Raw genomic sequence first — 19,975 nt, 5'->3', positions numbered from 1 at the left:
GCACCTTCTCGCTGGTTTTGATATTTATCAGAATTTTATTTGCTTGGTTTTATAGACCCTCGGATAGCTTTACTTACAGAAGTAGAATTAAAAAGAAAGTATTTCTCGTCCCCTGGCGTCCACAATATTCTTTAAAATTTCTTTTAAAGTGGGGTTAAGCTCCAAGGGACGCATTGTTAAGGGCTGGAAATGCAGTAGCTACACCCAACGCATGCCAAATTAGCTCAGTTTAGTCAGAATTGACCATTATCTTTTATAGTTACGAATCAAGTGAACATTATTAGTTTTACTTCGCTGGGTTTGATGATGCTAGTTACTATTTGCCTTGGCCTTGTTAGCGATTAAAGAAAGCGGAGATAATGCAATGCCGAGCTGAGTTCATGATCTAGACGGAGGCAGTCAGTGCCTTGACCATCAAACCGGCACCGTTCACCGCAATCGACACAACACCACACGGCCTTACCGACGGCAGCTCCCGCAGGACCTGACACGGGGGGCAAACCCCAGCCCTTTGCCACAAAACCTAGGAAGGGAGGCTCAAGAAAAGTTAAAACCTTCCAAATTGTCCCTGGCCTCCGTGTCTTTCGCCCGATTTACCCGCATTAGCTTGCAGAGAGGGAGAAGAAGCCAACCCGTGTTTCTTCTATGCATTTCAAGTCGTTTTATTCCGGCTGACCAGGATTGCAACGTACTTTTATAGGCTTTTCCTCCCCTTTAATCCAATTTTTTAAAGGGAGCTGCTTATTTTTAAAACAGCTTTGGAAGGATTTCAAGTGTTACTCCTCGGTTCCGTATGGCTTTTAGGTTTGCAAACCATTTCTATTTAATTTGGCAAATGCAAAATAAACACACCGCAAGAGCGGACTTCCCCGGAGTAATTTTTATACCTGTCTTGTGTAGAGAAATGTATTCGGAAGGCGGCGTTGGGGTTCACGTTTTGTTTTATTTAGATATGTATTTATAACGCTAAGCCTATTGATAATAGCCTTCCTGTACACCAGCCAATAAACCGGTGCCTTACATGGTATTAATTTTGTTAGCAGTGATATGGCCCTCATAGGAATCTGATAAGAGTTTGTTCATCGCACATTGACACATCGCGGGGTTAGTCGGGTTGGGGAAATACAAACAATATTACCGGAGGAAATGCGGGGGGAAAAAACCCAACAACAACAACAAAACCCCCACAAAACCTAAATTGGAAGGGTTTCTGTAGGCTGGGGGATCTACCCCTGTCACCGCATCCCGAGGGTCGGTCAGAAGCCGTGCTGTGATGCTCGCCCCATCGCACTGGAGAAATCAGACGACTTTCCATAAAGCTTGTAGGGGTACCGCAAAGTTGCGGCAGCCTCTGCCTGCCCCGGAGCTTCCAGCGGGCGCGGAGGGAGCCTGGGGAGGGCCCCGCCGGCCCGGCGCGCCCGCGGGAAGGGCCACTTGCCTCCCGCCGCAGGGAGGGACTCCTCCGGGGGAATGTCACGCTGTGGAAAAAGCCTTTCCCCGTGGCAGGCAAAGGCTGCGGGACGAGACCACGTGGGGCTTGACAGATCCGTGGGGCGGGGGGGAAAGGGCCGCCCCAGCCCCTGCCCCACGCCGCTCCGCGAGGGGGGGGGGGGGTTGAGCGCCAAGGGTAGGCACAGAAGGTTGGGGTACCGGGGGATGCGGGGCGCCGGGGGATGGAGGTGCCGGGGGTTGCGGGGCGCCGGGAGACAGAGGTACCGGGGGATGGGGGTGCCGGGAGATGGGGGGCGCCGCACCCGCGCCGCCGCCAGCGCCCTCCCGGGCACGGCAGGCGGGTGCCAGGCAGCAGCTCCCGCCCGGGACGGCGCTCTGACGCCCGGCCGGCAGCCGGTCTCCCCCGTCCGCCCTGCTGGAAGAGGAGCCCGGTCGGGCGCCGCTTCCCCGGGCAGCGTGCGGAAGAGCGGAGCGAGCCCGGAGCCTCGGGGATGGGCAACGAGTGCCGGGCAGCCCCAGGCTCCCCCTGAACTAAAGAGCCCTTAGTTTCGCGGGCCAGGCAGCGAGGCGACTTCAAAATGGCATAAGCGAGAGATTATGGAAGTGAAAGCAAGCCATCATTAAGCGATTCATTAGAAAATCTATCTGTGTCTCTGTCTGCGTCCTTGTCTGTCTGCTATGTGTCTGCTACCTCCGCCACAATTACATATTGACTGGCCAGGGCTGTCTAGTATCTCAGGATTCATCTACTTGCTCTTCTTTCTATTATTTAGTACATTGCTTGTGAAAGAGACGGTGCTTTTGAAGAGGCAAAAAGTGAATGACCCAAATGGAGGGGGAGGAGGGGAGGGGGGAGATATAAAAATGATCGTCCAAATATAAACACATCAATAAACAGGGTGCGCAGCATCCTGCGAGGATCCATTTGAACTACTCGCGTCTGGATTCTTTCTGTGGCATATGTCTGGCTTTATATTTTAAATGGTAATCAGAGCTCGGGAAGAATCCAGCGTTAACTAAAGCATTAGGAGTTGCAACCGCACAATCAATCCTCCCAGAGTGGCTTTGCTCCCTAAGAGATTCTTCAGCGCAGCAGCGAGCATTTTATCTCCAGGAAATTTAAGCCCAGCTTGGCGTCGTGGAGGTGATGTTAGGCTGGAAGCAGCCCCCTTCCTCGGTAGTTTAACGCGAGAGGCACCAGGCCCCTTTACGGTTTCCAATGATCCGTGATAAACAATAACACGTCTTTTATTTCTTAAAAAACCGAGACAATCAAATAAAATGAGCAAAGCCTGAGCATAAAACACCGGGCGAGCCGTGGCTTTATTAATTTCGTGAGACACATAGGCTGTGCAGGGAGGTGAGCAGGCATTCCTGCCGGAAAGCCCAACCGCGGGGAGAGGAGAGTGATAGTAAAAGCTTCATCTGGACACAGCTTCAGCCTAGGTATAATAAACATCAGGACCGCCGGGCTATTTTATAGCAGTGCGTGTGATAAGAGGGGAGCAAAACTTGGAGCCAGGACTAGCAAAGCCCGCTCCTTCCCCTTCCCGGGAGCGCGGCTCCCGCCCAGACGCAGGCACTCGCCCATGTGGGCAAAGCGTGCGCGCCTGTGTGTATGGAAATCCATATTACACATTAATATACATCTATCTCCCAAATTCAGAGGTCGACCTGAGAGCAGCTCGGTGCATACGAAACCAGACGGGGAGGGGTTGCTGGGGAGGCCCGGGCTTCCATTGGCTGCAGGCGTCTGCCGTGGTGCGGGGGTATCTCTAATCATATTCAGCATGTTTTGCACAAGAAATGTCAGCCAGAAAGGGCTATCTGCTCCCTTCGCCAAATTATTCCACAACAATGTCATGCTCCGAGAGCCCGGCTGCAAACTCTTTTTTGGTAGACTCCCTGATCAGCTCGGGCAGAGGGGAAGCGGCGGGAGCAGGAGGCGGAGGCGGAGGCGGCTACTATCCCAACAGTGGTATCTACCTGCCACAAGCGTCCGATCTGTCCTACGGGCTGCAAAGCTGCGGACTTTTCCCCGTTCTGAGCAAACGCAATGAAGGTACTTCTCAAAGCATGGTCCCCAGCTCGCACCCCTACGTGTCAGGGATGGAAGTGTGGCTAGACCCCCCCCGGTCCTGTCGCATGGAAGAGCCGGAGAGCCAGCAGGCCACCTCGTGCTCCTTCGCTCCAAGCATTAAGGAGGAGAGCTCCTACTGCCTCTATGACTCAGAGAAATGCCCCAAGGGCTCGGCCGCCACAGACCTCGCTCCCTTCCCCCGGCTGAGCGCCGAGGTCAGCCCGGCCGGCGGCAGCGGCGGGGTGCCGGTCCCGGGCTACTTCCGCCTCTCCCAGGCTTATGGCACCTCCAAGAGCTACGGCGCGGGGTCGGCCGGGGCTGCCCCCTTCCCTCCGCAGCCCCCCGGCCGCTTCCAGTCGCCTCCATCTTTGCCTCCCGTCCCGGACGCGGGGAGGAAGGAGGACGAGGAGCGCTCCCCCAGCCCCTTGGCGTGTGTCTCCCAGAGGGAGGACGAGACTCAGGCTTCATCTTCCACCGCGGAGGAGCTCTCTCCGGCTCCGTCAGAGAGCAGCAAAGCCTCTCCCGAGAAAGAGCCCGTAGGTAAGCGAATAATGATGGTGATGGTGGTGGTGATGATTAAAAAAAAAAAAAAAAAAAGAGCTGTTGAGGATCATAGTGGCATCGCGATGCGAAAGGAGGATCCCAGCTGCCCCGCGGGGCTGCCAAGAAGCGCTGCTCAGACTGACCTTCTGAACTTTGTAATATTCGGGCACGGGGTTGCCGTAAAAATTAATGTCCATCCTATAGTTTAAAACCCGTAGAGCCTCCACTCTAGGCAGCTTTAGCCTGCATGCTGCTTAAACATATAGAAAAACAAGATCAATCTTTCCCCTGTGATGTGAAGGTGCCTACCAGATAACAGAGATGTTTGTAAAGCATCCAAAATAAGCAATAGGCAGTGCCAATAAATAAACCTATTAGCGCGGTAAGTTATATTTTACGATCCAGAATGCTTTTCGGAATAACAGCCGCGCTGAAATGTGCCATCTATGAACTGCTATCAAATTAGACTGATGAATGCTCCGCGAATATCCTTCAGCGTCTACACTAGATAACAGGGTTGTTATTTATTCATTTGCTTCTTTATTTCCCTTTCGGGTCCTCATGGCAAAAAAAAAAAAAAAAAAAAAAAAAAAAAAACCCAAAACCAAAAACCAAAAAAAACCTCCCTTTCCCTGGGCGAGAGACTTTTCAGGCGCTTCTCTCCGGCCGCATTTCAGACGCCCTATTATTCCTTCAGGCGCCCCGTTGGAAAGTAATAAGATCAAGACAAAAAAAGAGAGCGGAAAACTACTAGAGCCAACCCCAAACCACGAACCACTCCGAGCCATCGCGGGATCGGTGTTACCTCTTTCCCAGACGGTTCTACTGATAGGAATAAACACCCTGCAACGGGGGAATTTTTTTTTTTTTTTCCTCCCCTGTAATGGTTGGAAAAGAAAAGGCCGGGGCGAAGCTCCCCGGGAAGGCAGGGGCTGGAGGCGGGGAGGCTCTGGCTCGTCAGCTCACCTTGTTGTCCACCTCCAGAGCACACTTACAAAGTTCAGCTCCGCAGGTTTTGGGGTTTATTTGGAAGCAGGTGCCGGGGAGGGGGGGGGTGGGGTGAGGGGGGGCAAATAAGAATCCAGGCCATTCACCAAGCCGTCTCCCAGTAAGAGTGGGCTCGGAGAGGCCGAGGGGAAGCGGGTAGAAGCCTGTTTTGGGGGGTCGGAGATGAACTACCCAGCGGGGCACGCTGCCCCACCGGAGGATGCCCGGAGCTTTTTGAGAAGAGGCAGATTTTGCCGGGCGGATCCAGGACCTTTGGGGAACCGCTTTGAAGCTCTCCGTTCCCACAAGGACACCCAACATTCCAGCTCCCCGCAGCTGGCGGAGCGAGCCCCCCGCACAGACACACACGCAGATGCTCCTTCCACCCTCTCCCCTCCCAGCTCTTTGCCTCTTACCCGCTGGTAATGTCCCTTTTTTACTTTCTCAAAACTAGGCAATTCAAAAGGAGAAAATGCAGCAAACTGGCTCACGGCAAAAAGTGGCAGAAAGAAACGGTGCCCCTATACCAAGCATCAAACTCTCGAGCTGGAAAAGGAGTTTCTATTCAATATGTACCTGACTCGTGAGCGTCGCCTAGAGATCAGCCGCACAGTCCACCTCACAGACAGACAAGTTAAAATCTGGTTTCAGAACCGCAGAATGAAACTGAAGAAAATGAACAGAGAGAATAGGATTCGGGAGCTCACAGCCAACTTTAATTTCTCTTGATGAACCTATAAACACATCTTTATGGTTTAAAGAGCCAGTATCATTTTCCTAGGCTGTAGTCATCCGCACCTGTATGGATTAATGATTTTAGATGTTCTCAATATGTCCTTAACCTCTTAAGAGCTACTTTGGTGTGGGGTGAGGGGGCAGACTAAAGCCACGCTAAATGCACAAAATGCCGTGCATGAACCTCCCCGCTTCCTTCAGCCTTCCCCGGGAGCGGTTTGTTCCTTTAAGCTTTGAAACACAGAAATACCGTTACAGGAGCTGCAAATATCTTCCCCCCCGTATCTCTCTCTGAAAAGTAACCAAGCTTGGTTAAAGGCACATTCTTTTAAATTATAAACGGTGTAACTTGGACTGCACGTAGCTGCAGAATGAAGAATTTAAGCCTTGCTATATTTCTATATATTTGGAGCTTTCCTCCCCTCTGTTTTCCTTTTCTCCCCCCTCCCCCCTTTTTCCTTCGAAAAGCAGGACTTACAATAATGAAATGCAGGCATCCTTTAAAATGGCTTCATAGGAACGGGTGTTTAAAAGGATTCTTTTTTTTTTTGCTTTACCTTAAAAGTCAATATTACAGCTTTAAAATTGTCCAGGAAAATGAAATCTCTTCTCTTTAAAGGTATAAAAGAGTTCGTGTTGCTCATGGACTAAATTATGACACTTACCTCTGGATTTCTCTCGCTCTTTCTGGTTGTAGATATTTACTTCATGTAGTTTTGCTTAAATATGTGGAATTAGTGACTTTTTTTGTCTATAAATAACGTTACCGTTGGTAACACATGACAAGCACACAGAAATTCCCCCTTGAGAAGAAAGTAGTCACTTTTTCCTCACTAATTTCACTGAAAAGTATATATCCTGAACATCAGAAGGACTTTCTGAGCCAGAGTCTGAGATTGCGAGGGAGAATATGTTCGTCTTCCTTTATACTGTGAAGTTACATGCATTAAAGGGTCAAACATATAGGTGAAAAAAATCAAAAAGAAAAAAAAAAAAAGAAGGGGAAAAGCTATAAATACAGATATGTATAAATGTCTATTATTATTAAAATGCCGATACTGTTTTAAGCAAATGCATTCTATCGTTATTATAAATGTTAGTTCTAGCTATATCTAGTTCTTACCTTAAATCGGAATAAATTAATATTGTAATGCTGCTGTGCGTGAAAAAGACGATGTTTATGTTCTCATAGAAGAATAAAAAACCATGGAATGAATCCTTTTAATTTTACCTCTTTTTGTGACTGTTTATCCTCAGGTTCTACTTTATGTCTTCGAGAACTTTTACAACAGGAATAGTTGCCTAAACCCCCTGCAATTACTTTAGGAATCTATTTAAATATTACCTAGACGGTCGTAATTTGTCTGGGCCATATAGCGATGGTGCTCTAAGGTTTGTCGGCTTTTGTTCAGTTTTATGACTTGCTAGTATATCTGGATTGTTGCTGTCTTGAACGAGTGGTTTCAGTTGACTGAGGAGCTGCATAGACTGAGGAAGCAAATTACTGTTTCTTGAGGGTAGGGAAACGATTTTTTTTTTTTTTTTTTTAATCAAACACCTAAAAGTGTGCAGAGATCTTTAACTCCAGAGGACGGTGACAAAATTCTAGCTTTATCTCAGGGCTGAGAAGAAATCATAAAGGTGAGCGCATGGGGAGGGGGGGACCGAGCCTGCGGGCCCCTCCAGGCAAGGCTATTTCCTACCTGGCTGCATGTGGAAGAGCTTGTTTCACCCAGTCTGCTTTTTTTTTTTTTTTCCCCCGCATCCTCCCTTCCTTGCTGCATGTTTAGCTAATAGAGTCTTGCACAAAGGGAAGGCAAAAGGAGGTCTGGGAGAAGAGCGACGACTAATGCTTCCTTGCAGGGTGTATGTATGCCGGGAGGAGGGGGGACAGACTTTGAACCCGGGCTTACTGGGAGCCGTTAGCTTTTCATGATGTAACGTTGTCGTGAGCGGCCTTTTTCTTCTCGATTGCATCTGCATGGAGAGGCGAAAGCTGCCCGTGTGTGTGTGTGTGTTATTATATTTTTCTCTTGTTTTCATTAACCCACCCAAGGCTGGCCGGGAGGCGTGGAGGGGCGCCGGCGGGGCGGGCGGGCGGGCGGGCGAGAGGGATGTTTTAGTCACGTTTCTGGTTTTATTTTCGTAGCGGGATCCTTGCGTTAAGGACCACGGCAATGGGGAAAGTAATAATTAGCGCCTGAGAACTGCTCTGTGGTTTAGGTAGTTTCATGTTGTTGGGGCTCCACCTTTCTCTCTACAGCACGAAACTGCCTTAATTACTTCAGTTGATATCATCACCAGGTATGCTTGGTGCGAGGGTCCTTTCTGCCCGAAGAAATCTTAGCGCTGAAGTGATCTGTAGGCGTCAAGTCCCAATGCCATTGTTCCCCATCTGCATCGGAGCTTCCTTTGATTCCTCAGATAAACACGGCAGCCGAGGGGGGAAGCTTGACAAGTTCTTCAAGGTTAGCTAGCTCCTAAGCGAGTCCCTGCCTGCTTGCGGGATTTTAATATATCTGGTAGGCTGCATTCAAGGTCAGGTGCGTTTTTGCATTCTGCTCAGCGTGGGTCGAGCTCGGGGGACGGGGGGTGGGGTGGGGGGTGGGCTGGTTTTATTTTTCTGTCTGGATTTATTAAAAACCAGAACGCCAAAAGCCTGCCTGGGGGAGGGGTTGGGGAAAGATCAAGTCTGCCGGCCCCACTCCGCGCACCATCAAAACCAGGGCCCCGGAGCGCAGAGCCCGTGGCCGAGCGGACCCCACTGGCGGCGGGGGTGCCTGGCCCCGCCGGCGGCTCTTGCCCCCCATGGGAGGGGGTGCCTGGTGCCCGCCGGGGCCTGTCGCAGGGCTCCGCCGGCCCCCCTCCGCCGCCTGTATGGCCCGCTCCCCCGGGGCTGCCCCGCGGCCCGCAAGGCCTCGGTTACGATCACGATTGCGGCGCGGGCGCGGGCGCTCTCCGCGGCGGCGGAACGGGCAACAGCGACCTCTCCGGGCCCGCCGCCGCCGCCGCCTTTTGTGTCCGCAGCGCGACCGCGGGCAGGGGCGGCCTCCCGGCGGGCCCTCCGTCCGGCAGCCAGCGCCGGCACGGCGGCGGAGCAGGGCACCCTGCGCAGCGGAAAGGCCGGCGGGGGAGAGGGCAGGAAACTCACCCCTTCGGGGGGTATTTCTGTCAATATTTTTTAGTGACCGTGATTAATTTTGCCTAAATAATAATAACAATAACAACAATAACAATAACAATAACAATAACAATAATAACAATAATAATACAAGGTATAATAATACAAGGTAAACTTTTTCGAAACTCCAGGCTGGGTTGCAGGAACTCAGAGGCGTTTGACTAGAGGATTTTAGCTAGACCCATCCTAGCTGGTTCCCTTAGAGAAGGAGACGTCCTCGGCTGGGGCAGAAGCAGAGCTCTACATTGCAATGAGATTTAAGTGCTTGTGTCTGTCGCTACACACAGTGTGCGCCTGAGGGGCTATCTGCTGGGTCTGTGCACATACGGGGCGCGTACTTACAGTGTATATATCCGTGCATGCTGTATGCCGTTTGTATATGCGTTTGCATCTGCCCTTTATTTCCTATTTGAATCGCATTCTCCTGATTTTGAACTGCTTCCCCCAAATTCTGAATCATTTTTTCTCTCCGCTGTGCCAAAACACCTTCGTGCATTCGTAGCACTGGTGGCTCCGTGAGAGAGGTTTGCAGTGGCAGGAAACCCTGGGGAAAGGCTATCCTGAACTTCCCGTTCAGGAGAGATCGCCAACGCCCGCGGATTCCTGCCCCGCTTTCGCGTCCACTCCGCACCTCCGCGGTGCGTGGCTAACGAAGCAGGGCTTGCAGATGTCCCTCGCTCTAAAACGGACGAGGTCCTTCCTGCTGCAGCCGGGGGTGAGACCTAGCGGAATGGGAGCTCTGCTAATTTGGTTAGAGCGGGATGGAGAGCAGGGAGCGTTTTTATTCGGGCACGATCGCTCCAGCGGTGCTTCGTTCCTGGGAATTACGATTTTTTATCGCAGTTCAAAGTGAACGTCTGGTTCTGCCCCGTTTGGGGGGTCTTTTGCCTCCGACAGTGTAAGCCACCAAAACCTTCAGTAATTTGCAACGCAAATCGTACAAAGTCCAAGCTGCCCCAACTAGCCTTCGTGGCTCTTTTGTAAAATGTACTTTTTGGGGAAATGGGTCTAAAAGGACTAAAAGAGAGGCGAATACCCCAGCGTTATTATCAGCAACGTGACCGCGTGAAAAATGTCTGTAATTATTTGCTATATTTTATCTCTTGCTTTCTGTATATCCTCTCCTGCCGCTTGGATGCTGGCAGTGAACAAACGCAGGATTTTACAGGGAAATAAAAATGCAGGCACGTTCTTTTAAACGTTATTGTTATTGTTACTCATTTGCTATTATTTTTGGTGAGGAACCAAAAAAATGAAACCCGCTGCAAGTTGAGAACCCAAATTCGAATATAAACATCCAGGACTCCTGCAGCTAAGATTATTTTTTCTGAATGGAAAAAGGAAGTTCTACAATCACATTTCACCACAGCTGACTCTCAATAATAAATACAAGTGACGTCGAGTTCCGTCTTTCCAGGAAAGAAATACAATTATTTTTTTCTATTACGGAGTGTCTATACAATGGCCACAAAAAGTAGCAGAGGAGAGCTTTATTTGCATTTTTTAAATTGTTAGAAAATAACGGGCTCCTTGTTTGTGGAGATCTTGCAACTGTTCCGTAATTTTCGAACTCTAATGGGAGATAATAGTTTCATTATGGGCCTTTGTAATCCTGAATGGGGGGAGAGCGCGTTGTTAAAATAGGATCTCTGTAAGATTTCGGATTAAACTGTTGGGAAAACATGAAAAGAAAAAGAGAGAAGGAGAGAGGGGGGGAGAGAGAGGGAGAGAGACAGCCCACATAGCGATGTAAAACTAATTAGAACCACACTTTCGCATGCACAATATTTACACGTGATTTTAATTACTACTCAGCCGTCCCTACCATTTGCTGGGCTCTATTTTCAATAAAAGATATTTCGAGTAAATTGAGCCTCTCGCGGAGATTTTTTGTGCCCCCTGCATCCCATTGACCGCGCTCCTTCGTCAGCCACGGGGATAAACAGCGTGAGCGTCCGCTGGAGAAAAAACAGGGAATCCCAGGCATATTTGCAAGGCGCTCAGCCACGACTTTAATTCCTAACACTGGACTTGGATCTGGCCGCCTCTTACTTTCCCCCCGCGCACCCTCCCCTCCTTCTGCGGAGGACTGTAACCCTCCGCTCGGTTTCCGATGCCGCTAGCGTGTGTCCTGCAGTCAAATGAGGTGCCAGCAAATAAATAACTATATTTGCACATAAATTTGATTCACCAGAACGCGGGACGGCCGGCTGCGAGCGCCCCTTTGATAGCCGCCCTGAGAAGCAGGGTGCCTTTCGGCAGCGGGGAGACGGGGCTTTTTCTCCCCTTTCCCCCCGCTGCTTCCCTGCATAGTTAAAGAATTAATCGTCGTGATAAATACCGCCGCTGGGCTCTGCCCGCGCTCCGTCCCTCCCGGCCAGGACGGCGGCTCCGCTCCGCTCCGCTCCGCACCGCCCAGCCCCGGCTCCTCTTCCCGGCCCGGCGAGGGGGGTCCCCGGCCGCGGCGGCCCCGTCCAAGGGCAGGGGCGGGCAGGCGCGGCGGTGCGGCGGGGAGGACGAGGAAGGTGTTTCGGTCACTGCCGCACTCTGCCCGGCGGGGTGGGGTGGTGAAGTGCAGTTTGATGCCGGCCAACATAAATACCGAGCCAGCGCCTGCCCCGGTCCTCCTCTGGCCGGGCGGGGAGGGCCGGCTCGGCAGCGCGGTTTCGGAAAGGGGATACGTTGAATTTGACTTCCCGCTGCCAGCTCTGAACCGAACGGAACGGTATTATTTACAGTGAGTTCCCAAACTAAACACAATAGTATAATTTAACCTTTCCAAGCACTCGTAAATTTTTATTGCTGTGAAACACAGCGATGCAAATGAGCGCGCTCATAGTTACTGACTTAATAACAACCCCGTGGCTCCCGAAACAATAACTCCTTATGAAATATAATAAATATATATTTAAATACAGTATACCGCAACTGCTATTTTGCTTTTTTTATTGCTTCAATTATTGTATAATTTTATGTGAAGGTCTCCGATCACAAGGGTGGTGTTTTTTTTTTTTTTTTTTCGCGGGGAACACGACCCACTGATGGGATGATTAATTATGATATAAAATAGTCCGCTTAAACGAAAAGGAAAAAAAAAAAAAAAGAGGGGAGAGAGAGAGAGAGAGAAAGAAAGAGGGAAGGGGGGGCTGTAATACGGAATCTGATCTTTTAATCTCAGTTGGCCGCAATTAAAACAAACCCCGCCGTATAACTCAAATATCCCTTTGCATAAAAACATATGGCCTCGCTATAAAAATTATGGCTGGAAAACACTGACCCATTAATAGCCCGCGGACTGATTTATACTTTATTGTTCTGCTCCCCCGCCACGTGACCGGGGCAGCCAATGGGCGCCCGGGCTGCCCTCAACTTATTACTGACTCTACTTCTCCGCCAGCACCAAGTTGTTACGTGAAACCCGCAGCCCCGAACCGCGGCGGGTCCGCCGCCCGCGCCCGCCATGTCGGCTCCCGGGACCCTCAGCAATTACTACGTGGACTCCTTCCTGGTGCCGGAGGGGGACGAGCTGGCGGCTCCCCGCTACGCCCCCGCTCCGCTGGGGCCGCCGCCGCGGCCGGCGGCGCTGGCCGAGCACCCCGAGCTGGCCCCCTGCAGCTTCCAGCCCAAGGCGCCCGTCTTCGGCCCCCCCTGGAGCCCCGCGCACCCCGCCGGCGCCAGCGGCGTCCCCGCCGTCTACCACCCCTACGCGCACCACCAGGCGCCCGTGGCACCGCCCGACGGCAGGTACATGCGTTCGTGGCTTGAGCCTGTGCCGGGCTCCTTGTCCTTCCCCGGGTTACCTACCGGCAGGCATTACGGCATTAAACCTGAACCGCTGGCGGCCAGGAGGGCTGACTGTACCACGTTTGACACTCACACTTTGTCTCTCTCTGATTATGCTTGTGGTTCTCCTCCAGTTGATAGGGATAAGCAAAGCCACGAAGGCGCATTCTCTGAAAGCAATGGAGAAAGTGAGGCAAACGGAGAGAAACCACAGATCGATCCAAGTAAGTGGGACTGCGAGGGTAATGGACTTCAGGGCGCTGCGCCGGCCGCGGGGAGGTGCCGAGGCGCTGGGGCTAATGACGCGGCCGAGCACCGGCTGCTGCCGCCGCTGCTCCAGCTCGCCGGGGTCTGCGATCTGCACAAGCCAGCACTGCCTTTCGCAGGCTCGAACGGGATCTAGGATGGCTCGGGCTTTCCAGGCTGAAAGGAAAACAAAAACCCCACCCTACAACTGCAACTTAAGCAAAACAAAACCAAAAAGAAAGGCAAAAGCTGACCGCCCCCGCCCCAGCCACCCCAGCAAACTCCGCAGGACTTGCTCGCATCCTCCTGCCTCGCCGCGCTCCCAGGCGTGGGCAAATGCCGGGCAGAGTGTGCCTGGAAAGCATTGGATGTGAATCTGATCTTTTCGAGACGGCTCGCAGGCCGGGGCGGCTGTTGCGGGGCCGAGAGCAGAAACCTCGCCGTTGACTTGGTGTCCCCACCCCCCACCCACCGTCTCCTCGGTGGAAAACCCCGAGCTGGATGCTCCCAGGGCTGCGGGACTGGTGGCAGAGCGCCTCGGGATTGCTATCGCGATTAACGCCGTGCGAACAAGGGTGCTAAACGGGCGAGGTTTTAATTATGCCAGCTGTAGACTGACTCGCCAGATCCCTGGGTCTGGCCGGTGATGACACGGGAGAAGGTCGAAATGAAAAGTGAAAAAATTCCGATGACACGTTGGTCTGGCGGGTCACTCCTCGGGCTGGCAGTTTGAGGGGGATGTGTGTGGGGAGGCCAGGAAGGAGGGAGGGAACTAGCAGAGAGAGAGAGAGAGGAGGAGAAAGAGTATTTTAAAATTGCATCCTACAAACAATAAAAAAGGCGAGGGGAGGCGGGGGCGGCGGGGCTTTGCCGCGTGTGGTTGCGTGTGACCTCTGCATGTGTCTGTATTTTGGAGTCCATTGTGCCTCGCCATCCTCTGTGCCCGAGGAAACGAGAGCCACGTCCTAAACCCCAATATCGGGACACATACGCGGCTGGTTCTGCGTGGATCTCCCTCCCTAGCCCCCTCCTCGCCCCCCCCCCCCCCCCCGCCCCCCTCCCCCCGAGCCTGAACTTCTCCTGTTGTTTTCATTGCAGATAATCCAGCTGCAAACTGGCTCCACGCAAGGTCCACCAGGAAAAAGCGATGCCCTTACACCAAGCACCAGACGCTGGAACTGGAGAAGGAATTTCTGTTCAACATGTATCTCACTAGGGACCGCAGATACGAGGTGGCCAGACTCCTCAATTTAACTGAGAGACAAGTGAAAATCTGGTTTCAGAACAGGAGGATGAAAATGAAGAAAATCAACAAAGATCGAGCGAAGGACGAATGATGGTGACGCGCGGGTTAAATTGAAAATGCATAAAGCAAAAAAAAAAAAAAAAAAAAAAGAAAAAGAAAAAAGAAAAAAAGATAAAAGAGTTAAAAAACAAAACAAACAAAAAATCCTCCCCTCGAGCCCTGCCATGCAATGAGTCTGGGTCCAGGCCTCATTTTTTTTTCCCTTGGCAAATTTTGATTATGATTGTACCTTGATTGTCACAGAGGCCAGTTTGCCAGGAGAGGTACAGTGAGACTCTTAATATTCTAATAGGAAAGAAAAAGGGGGCATTAGCACGAAAAGGCTGTTTAGCTGGCTTGTATAAATCTACCTGTTTCTTCACTTATGGAAAGAAAAAAGAAAAAAGAAAAAAAAAGAAAAAAGAAAAAAACTACCTTTTCATAATGCACAAGTATTTACGGACTGTATAGTTTAGTCTACGTAGTTAATTTTATTCGCTTTTTGCGCGGCAGAGAGATCTCTGCTCTAATACTTGAACACTGTGTTTTATTGTGGTAATTATGTTTGTGACTCAATTTATGTGCTTGGGTGCTGTACCGGATGTAATGGTGTAAGCTAGAATTCAATTTGAACTCAGGTTGTTTATTATAAAAATTGCATAGAGTATAGCTCTGTAGTGTATTAAGTCTTTTCTGTATAATTAGACAGTTAACCTTTGATTGTAAAATATATATTATATATATATCCCAACGCAAAAAAAAAAAAAAAAAGTAGAAAAAAAAGTTCGTCCGGGATGTCTAGGAATTACGGTTCTCAAAATATTGAAGCAAGTCATTTTAGTATGCACAGTTGATATATATATAGTACTGTCTTCGTCGGTTGTATATATAATCTATATATTAAAAAAAGTAAATAAACAGACTAGCTTAAATATTGTTTTTGCACCAGTGAGCAGTTATCAGATTTCGGAGCTATACGTATATGTGAAAAGGGTAACTACCTATGGTTTACGTTTTAATTTTAATCGAATGATTTGATGGTTATTGTAATGAAGGTGAATTTTATTGATAATAAATTATACACTATAAAAACCTACATTTGGTTATTGTAAATTTGTATCAATTTAAAATAATAAATCTGGGAAGTTATGTTGATGCAGAACGTACACTGTCTATTTTGAAATAGTTACCTCATGGCCTACTGACCAAATCGTTGTGTTGAAATGATATTTAACTTTTTGCCAAATAAAATATATTGATTCTTTTATATTTTGTGATGTTTTAAGATTTTTAAGGAGGGGTTCTTCCACGGCACACCGAACCTCTCCAGCAGACGGGGCAGGGCTGGGGGCAGCTGCAGAGGCGAAGCCAGCAGCAGTATTATTTCTCAGCCCAGGCAAACCCACGGTTCTATAGACGCAGACACCAGGTGATGAAAATTTGGGCTTATTTTCGCCCTAAATGGGCAAATTCAGGTCCTAGATGCCATTGCTTCGCTGAGAGGAGGCACAGTTCCCCCCTCCTGGATAGAAATTGGTAAACTGGTGCTTAGCAGTGCGAGGAGGGAGCCCCTTCGGATGGCAGCGGGGCCACAGCGCCCAGTTAACGCGGTTTTAATAAATTCGCTTGGCGGGGCGGGGGGATTTAAGACCAACCCAAAATGTCCGACGTTCTTTAGTGCGGACAATAATGTAAATCAGGTCAGACAGCGACATTTAAGTTGAGATGGTTAATTAGCCTCCACCAGAAAATGTCCAGTGTTCTTCTACAAGCTCTGTCAGAAGGCTCGCCGTACCAGCGCGTTCATTTTAAATTCCCTTCTGGAGACAATTGCGCATGCAAAATATGTTATTTCAAACGTCACCCATTTTTTTTCCTTCATTGCGTTCATGTTTGGGATTTTTTTTCTCCCTTTTAAATGTCCCGTGGCAAATAAAAACAACCCGTTGCATTTTACTAGCGCCTCGCATTATATATGTATGTATAGATAGATACAGATACAGATAAAATTTTACTGACAATTATAGTAGAATTTATGGTGTCAATTTTACTCACTGATTTAGCCGAAGGAAAGAGCTGGGCTGGCAGGAGGCTAGAGCAGAGAAGACAAAATAGGATTTATTTTTTAAAAAACAGAAAGAAGGTTTCTTTGGAGTGGAAGATTTTCACACACACCCCCATTGCACCCACCCCTCCCCCGCCGCCCCAAGCCAAACCAAGCTCAGCAACAAAAGAAAATAGCGAAGTCTGTGAGCTTGCTGAAATGTACCCTTTTTTTTTTTTTTTTTGGGGCGGACATCTTACTGCTCAGAGTAGATATCCTCCATAATATGAGCCGCAGCACACTTCTGCGCCACGCCGACCCTTGTTTGCAAATATGTAGAATAACAATAAAAGCCTTCTTGTTTTGCGGAGGTACACTTACATATTTGTATGTGTTTAAGGCAAAATAAGACGGAACACAGTTATGGCCTTGGCAGAAGTTGTTGTTAGGAAAATTCAGAGCCATACAGTGCAATAAAAGAAAATGACTGCTGTAACCGTTTATGGGGTGTAAAACGCTGCAGGGCTAAAGACAAAACTTAGGGAGCCGGCAAGAAATTTACAGATGTGCAGAACTGCGGGAGAAAAAAAAAAAAAAAAAAAAAAAAAAAAAAAAAAAAGAATGCTTTTGGCTTCACCTTAAAAAAGAAAAAAGGAAAAAGAAAAAAAAAAGAAATCCGGGGTAAGATTTGATGAGTTCCAATTAGCAAAAGGGAGCTCGTTCTGGTGTGCACACACACAAAAAGCCCCTAATTGATCCCTGAGCCAGTATTTGGGGATGCTGGGACGCCCTCTGTTGTTGCAGACAGAGGCAACTTCAAAGAATCAGCATTAAGAGTGTGTAATAAATGACGGGTCTGCAAACTGTCTGGAATTCGGCTCTTAATGAGTTTACAACTGTCCAGCCACAATTAAGATTTTCTACAAAAGCCTTTTCATTTGTTTTGTCTGGCTGTTTTAGATAAAGCGGGCGAGCGGAAATAACAACCTTTTATTGGCCTTCCCCTGCTTAAATCCAGGCTGGGCGGTGGACATTTATCTTCCCGTGCGCTGGCGGGCAGAGGCGCTGGCTCCGTGGGGCCGGCGCGGCGCGGCGGCGGCTGCGGCGGCAGTGGCGGGCAGGCGGCGGCAGGTGGCGCTGTGCGCCCGCGAAAGAGCGCGCGCCCGCCCGCCATCAAGCACTCGGCCACCTCCCCGAAAGCTCCTAAAATGTCGACTTTATGGGAGCATAACTGGGGTTGGAGCCGCTGGTTCGGTTTTAACAGAGGCCGATAGGTTTGAGGGGGGGTTTTACCCCTTCTCCCAGGAGCACGGTGAGGGGTGGCCCGCTGCCACCGGGCGCCGTTAGGGTGGCGTTTACCGCCCAGCCACGCTCCGGGCTTTCATGGCTAAACTAAGGGTTGCTCCGCACCAAGGACATACCTTTACTATTCTCAAAACACATTTCCTATTAGCTAACAGAGGCGGATGGAGCCCTGGCACCGGCCTGCCAGCTCCTCTTTCCCTTGCCCCAAATCTTCGCCTTTCTCTGGCGAAGCCCTGAGCCTGAAAACAGGGTGTCCTGATCTCCCGAAGGGCTGGTGAGAAAGGAAATATTTGGAGAAAAAAGGAAATTGAAGGGTTCGGGCAGGATGGAGGAGGTTCTCCCCGGAAGGAGAGTCCCCGAAAAGCTTCGCCCTCGGAGCCAGGGGCGGGGGGGGCGGCGAAGCGAAGGATTTTCCAATGCCCTTCTCCGCTCCGCCGTGCTGGAGAGACAGCCGTGCGAGGAAGCGGCAGCGCCGCAAACATCTCTTTTGAAAATTATTTACCGGCGAGTGAAATTCCTCAACAGCTGTCTTTGATACAAATAAAAAGCCTTGCTTGTGTCCCCTGCAATTTCAGCTCTATGGGACCCGTCGTAGTTATACGATGCAGATGCGAGCAGGCTGATGCTCTGCAAACTTGACGTGTCTCTCAAAGTCATTCCTAACTTCTCCTCGCCTTCTGTTTGGATTTCCTCGAGTCGTTTTCGTATTTTTTTCCCCTTTTGCTTTTGTTGGCTTTCGCGTCTTGAGAATGAGGCTTAGCGGGGAATAGTGAAGTATTTTCGGATGGCAGTTGCCAAACGAGAGAGGGAAAAAGTAATTGGAAGGAAAATAAAGGCAGGAGAAAAGGAAGCATAAAATGTGGGCTGAAGTACGAACGTTGTATTTTTCAAGTTTAAGCCAGACAAGTAAGCAAATCTCTGCATAGTATTCCGTAACAGAACTACTTTCTCTGTGTTTTATTTACATTTCCTTAAATCAGAGCCAATCTCTTTATATCGAAATTCAGCATCGGGAAGGAATGTGAGCACTGAACTATTTTTTCCCTGCACTGTTTCAAAGATTTAATTCTTTCTAGGGATAAAGAGTAGCAGCCACTCCCTGCTTTCTAACAAGAGGCTTCCTATCAAATATTTGTCTACAATGGCATTGCTAAACTTATTATGATTAATTATTTTTTTCCTAGGGCAGTAAAATTATATTGAAATTAAAAAGTGTTTATGAGTCGTCATACTAAGTAATAACTTGGCACAGTGCGCTCCATTGTAATCGTGGATAAATTACGAGGAGAACAGATTCCAAACCAACAAAATCTTCTCTAGTACGAACCACATCAAGATACGGCTTAATACACAAGCCATAATCATGTAGTGCTCCCAGGTCGCTTATAACTTATGAGCACCGTTTTATCACTACCTTTTACTTCCCGGAAAAGCTCAGACGGCAAAGAGAGGTAGTCCAGAGCTCAGATGAAAAAAATAAATACAGTCAATCCCGCCTAGGGGATTATTTTTAAAGCGTGTGAGAATATTGCGGTGACCGATACACTGCGATCTGCGCCCGTTCGCCGTTTCCTCTACTGGAAAAAAAAAAAAAAAAAAAAAAAAAATTCAAATGAAAAGTGAGTTTTCAGGCGCGCGGATCCAGCCTGGTTTTGTGACCGACAAAACGAGAGATTTCAGAGGCAGCGTTATGCCTAACACGCAGAGGGTGGGGAGAATAAATAAAGTGGCTGGGATCCATGTCTGAGGGTCTTTTTAAGATTTATTCAGTGAAGACTTTTTGAGAAATCTTAAGGGTTAGCAGGAAAAAAAGGCTGAAAGTAAAATTTAAAAAGGAAGGTGGCGGCAGTAAACACACACACACAAAGAAAAATATATAAACGTGCAAATTGTATAGAATCTGAGATCTCGAAATACAGCCACCCAGTTCATCTATTCGGTCCTATGCTATCCATATTTAAGTCTAGACATTGGTTATATTTGCTGTTTCTTTCTTCTTGCATCTTGGTATGTTGTCACCAGAGAAGCAATTTATTGGTCTAATGTCATCTACTTCAGCCTCTTTGATCTTCTTGGTCGTCGTCTTCTTTGCATCGCACTCGTTTAACTTCTTGGGCCTTTATTCCCTTCCAGCAGCCTTTTCTGCCTTTCGTGTGTTCCTACATCACGATTGCGACCGCAGGGATATTGTCTAATATTGGCGAATTTGAGGAAATAACCGAAAGGGGATCTTTCCCCAGCTTCTCCCTGGCGCCTGTGAATAACAACTGCATTTTCACGTACTTAACACTTGGCAAATATCTACGCACAGCCGCCACATTTGCGTGCTCTGAA

General features: G+C 49.2%; 2 protein-coding genes across 2 annotated transcripts; both read left to right on the top strand.

Annotated features, from left to right (window-relative positions):
• Window positions 1-3,258: 3,258 nt before the first annotated feature.
• On the top strand, window positions 3,259-5,791 carry HOXA10 (homeobox A10). Its single transcript, XM_086468195.1, has 2 exons — window positions 3,259-4,072; window positions 5,517-5,791. Exons 1-2 carry the CDS (start codon window positions 3,259-3,261, stop codon window positions 5,789-5,791), a joined length of 1,089 nt encoding a protein of 362 aa, XP_086324321.1.
• A 6,647-nt stretch (window positions 5,792-12,438) lies between these two features.
• Window positions 12,439-14,344, top strand: HOXA9 (homeobox A9). Its single transcript, XM_086468114.1, has 2 exons — window positions 12,439-12,985; window positions 14,106-14,344. The coding sequence occupies exons 1-2, from the start codon at window positions 12,439-12,441 to the stop codon at window positions 14,342-14,344; spliced, it is 786 nt and encodes a 261-aa protein (XP_086324240.1).
• The last annotated feature ends 5,631 nt before the right edge of the window (window positions 14,345-19,975 follow it).

Source organism: Leptosomus discolor, chromosome 7 (genome assembly GCF_034619465.1).
Source record: "Leptosomus discolor isolate bLepDis1 chromosome 7, bLepDis1.hap2, whole genome shotgun sequence".
In the NCBI taxonomy this organism is placed as follows: domain Eukaryota; kingdom Metazoa; phylum Chordata; class Aves; order Leptosomiformes; family Leptosomidae; genus Leptosomus; species Leptosomus discolor.
The sequence above is the reverse complement of the archived record's forward strand: the minus strand, read 5'-3'. Positions and strand labels throughout refer to the sequence as shown.

Excerpts from the sequence above, each read along its gene's own strand:
- HOXA9 (XM_086468114.1), top strand. The coding sequence starts at position 12,439 with ATGTCGGCTCCCGGGACCCTCAGCAATTACTACGTGGACTCCTTCCTG. Across the intron at positions 12,986-14,105 it reads GAAACCACAGATCGATCCAA|ATAATCCAGCTGCAAACTGG; the intron begins GTAAGTGGGACT and ends TTTTCATTGCAG.
- HOXA10 (XM_086468195.1), top strand. The coding sequence starts at position 3,259 with ATGTCAGCCAGAAAGGGCTATCTGCTCCCTTCGCCAAATTATTCCACA. Across the intron at positions 4,073-5,516 it reads TCCCGAGAAAGAGCCCGTAG|GCAATTCAAAAGGAGAAAAT; the intron begins GTAAGCGAATAA and ends TCTCAAAACTAG.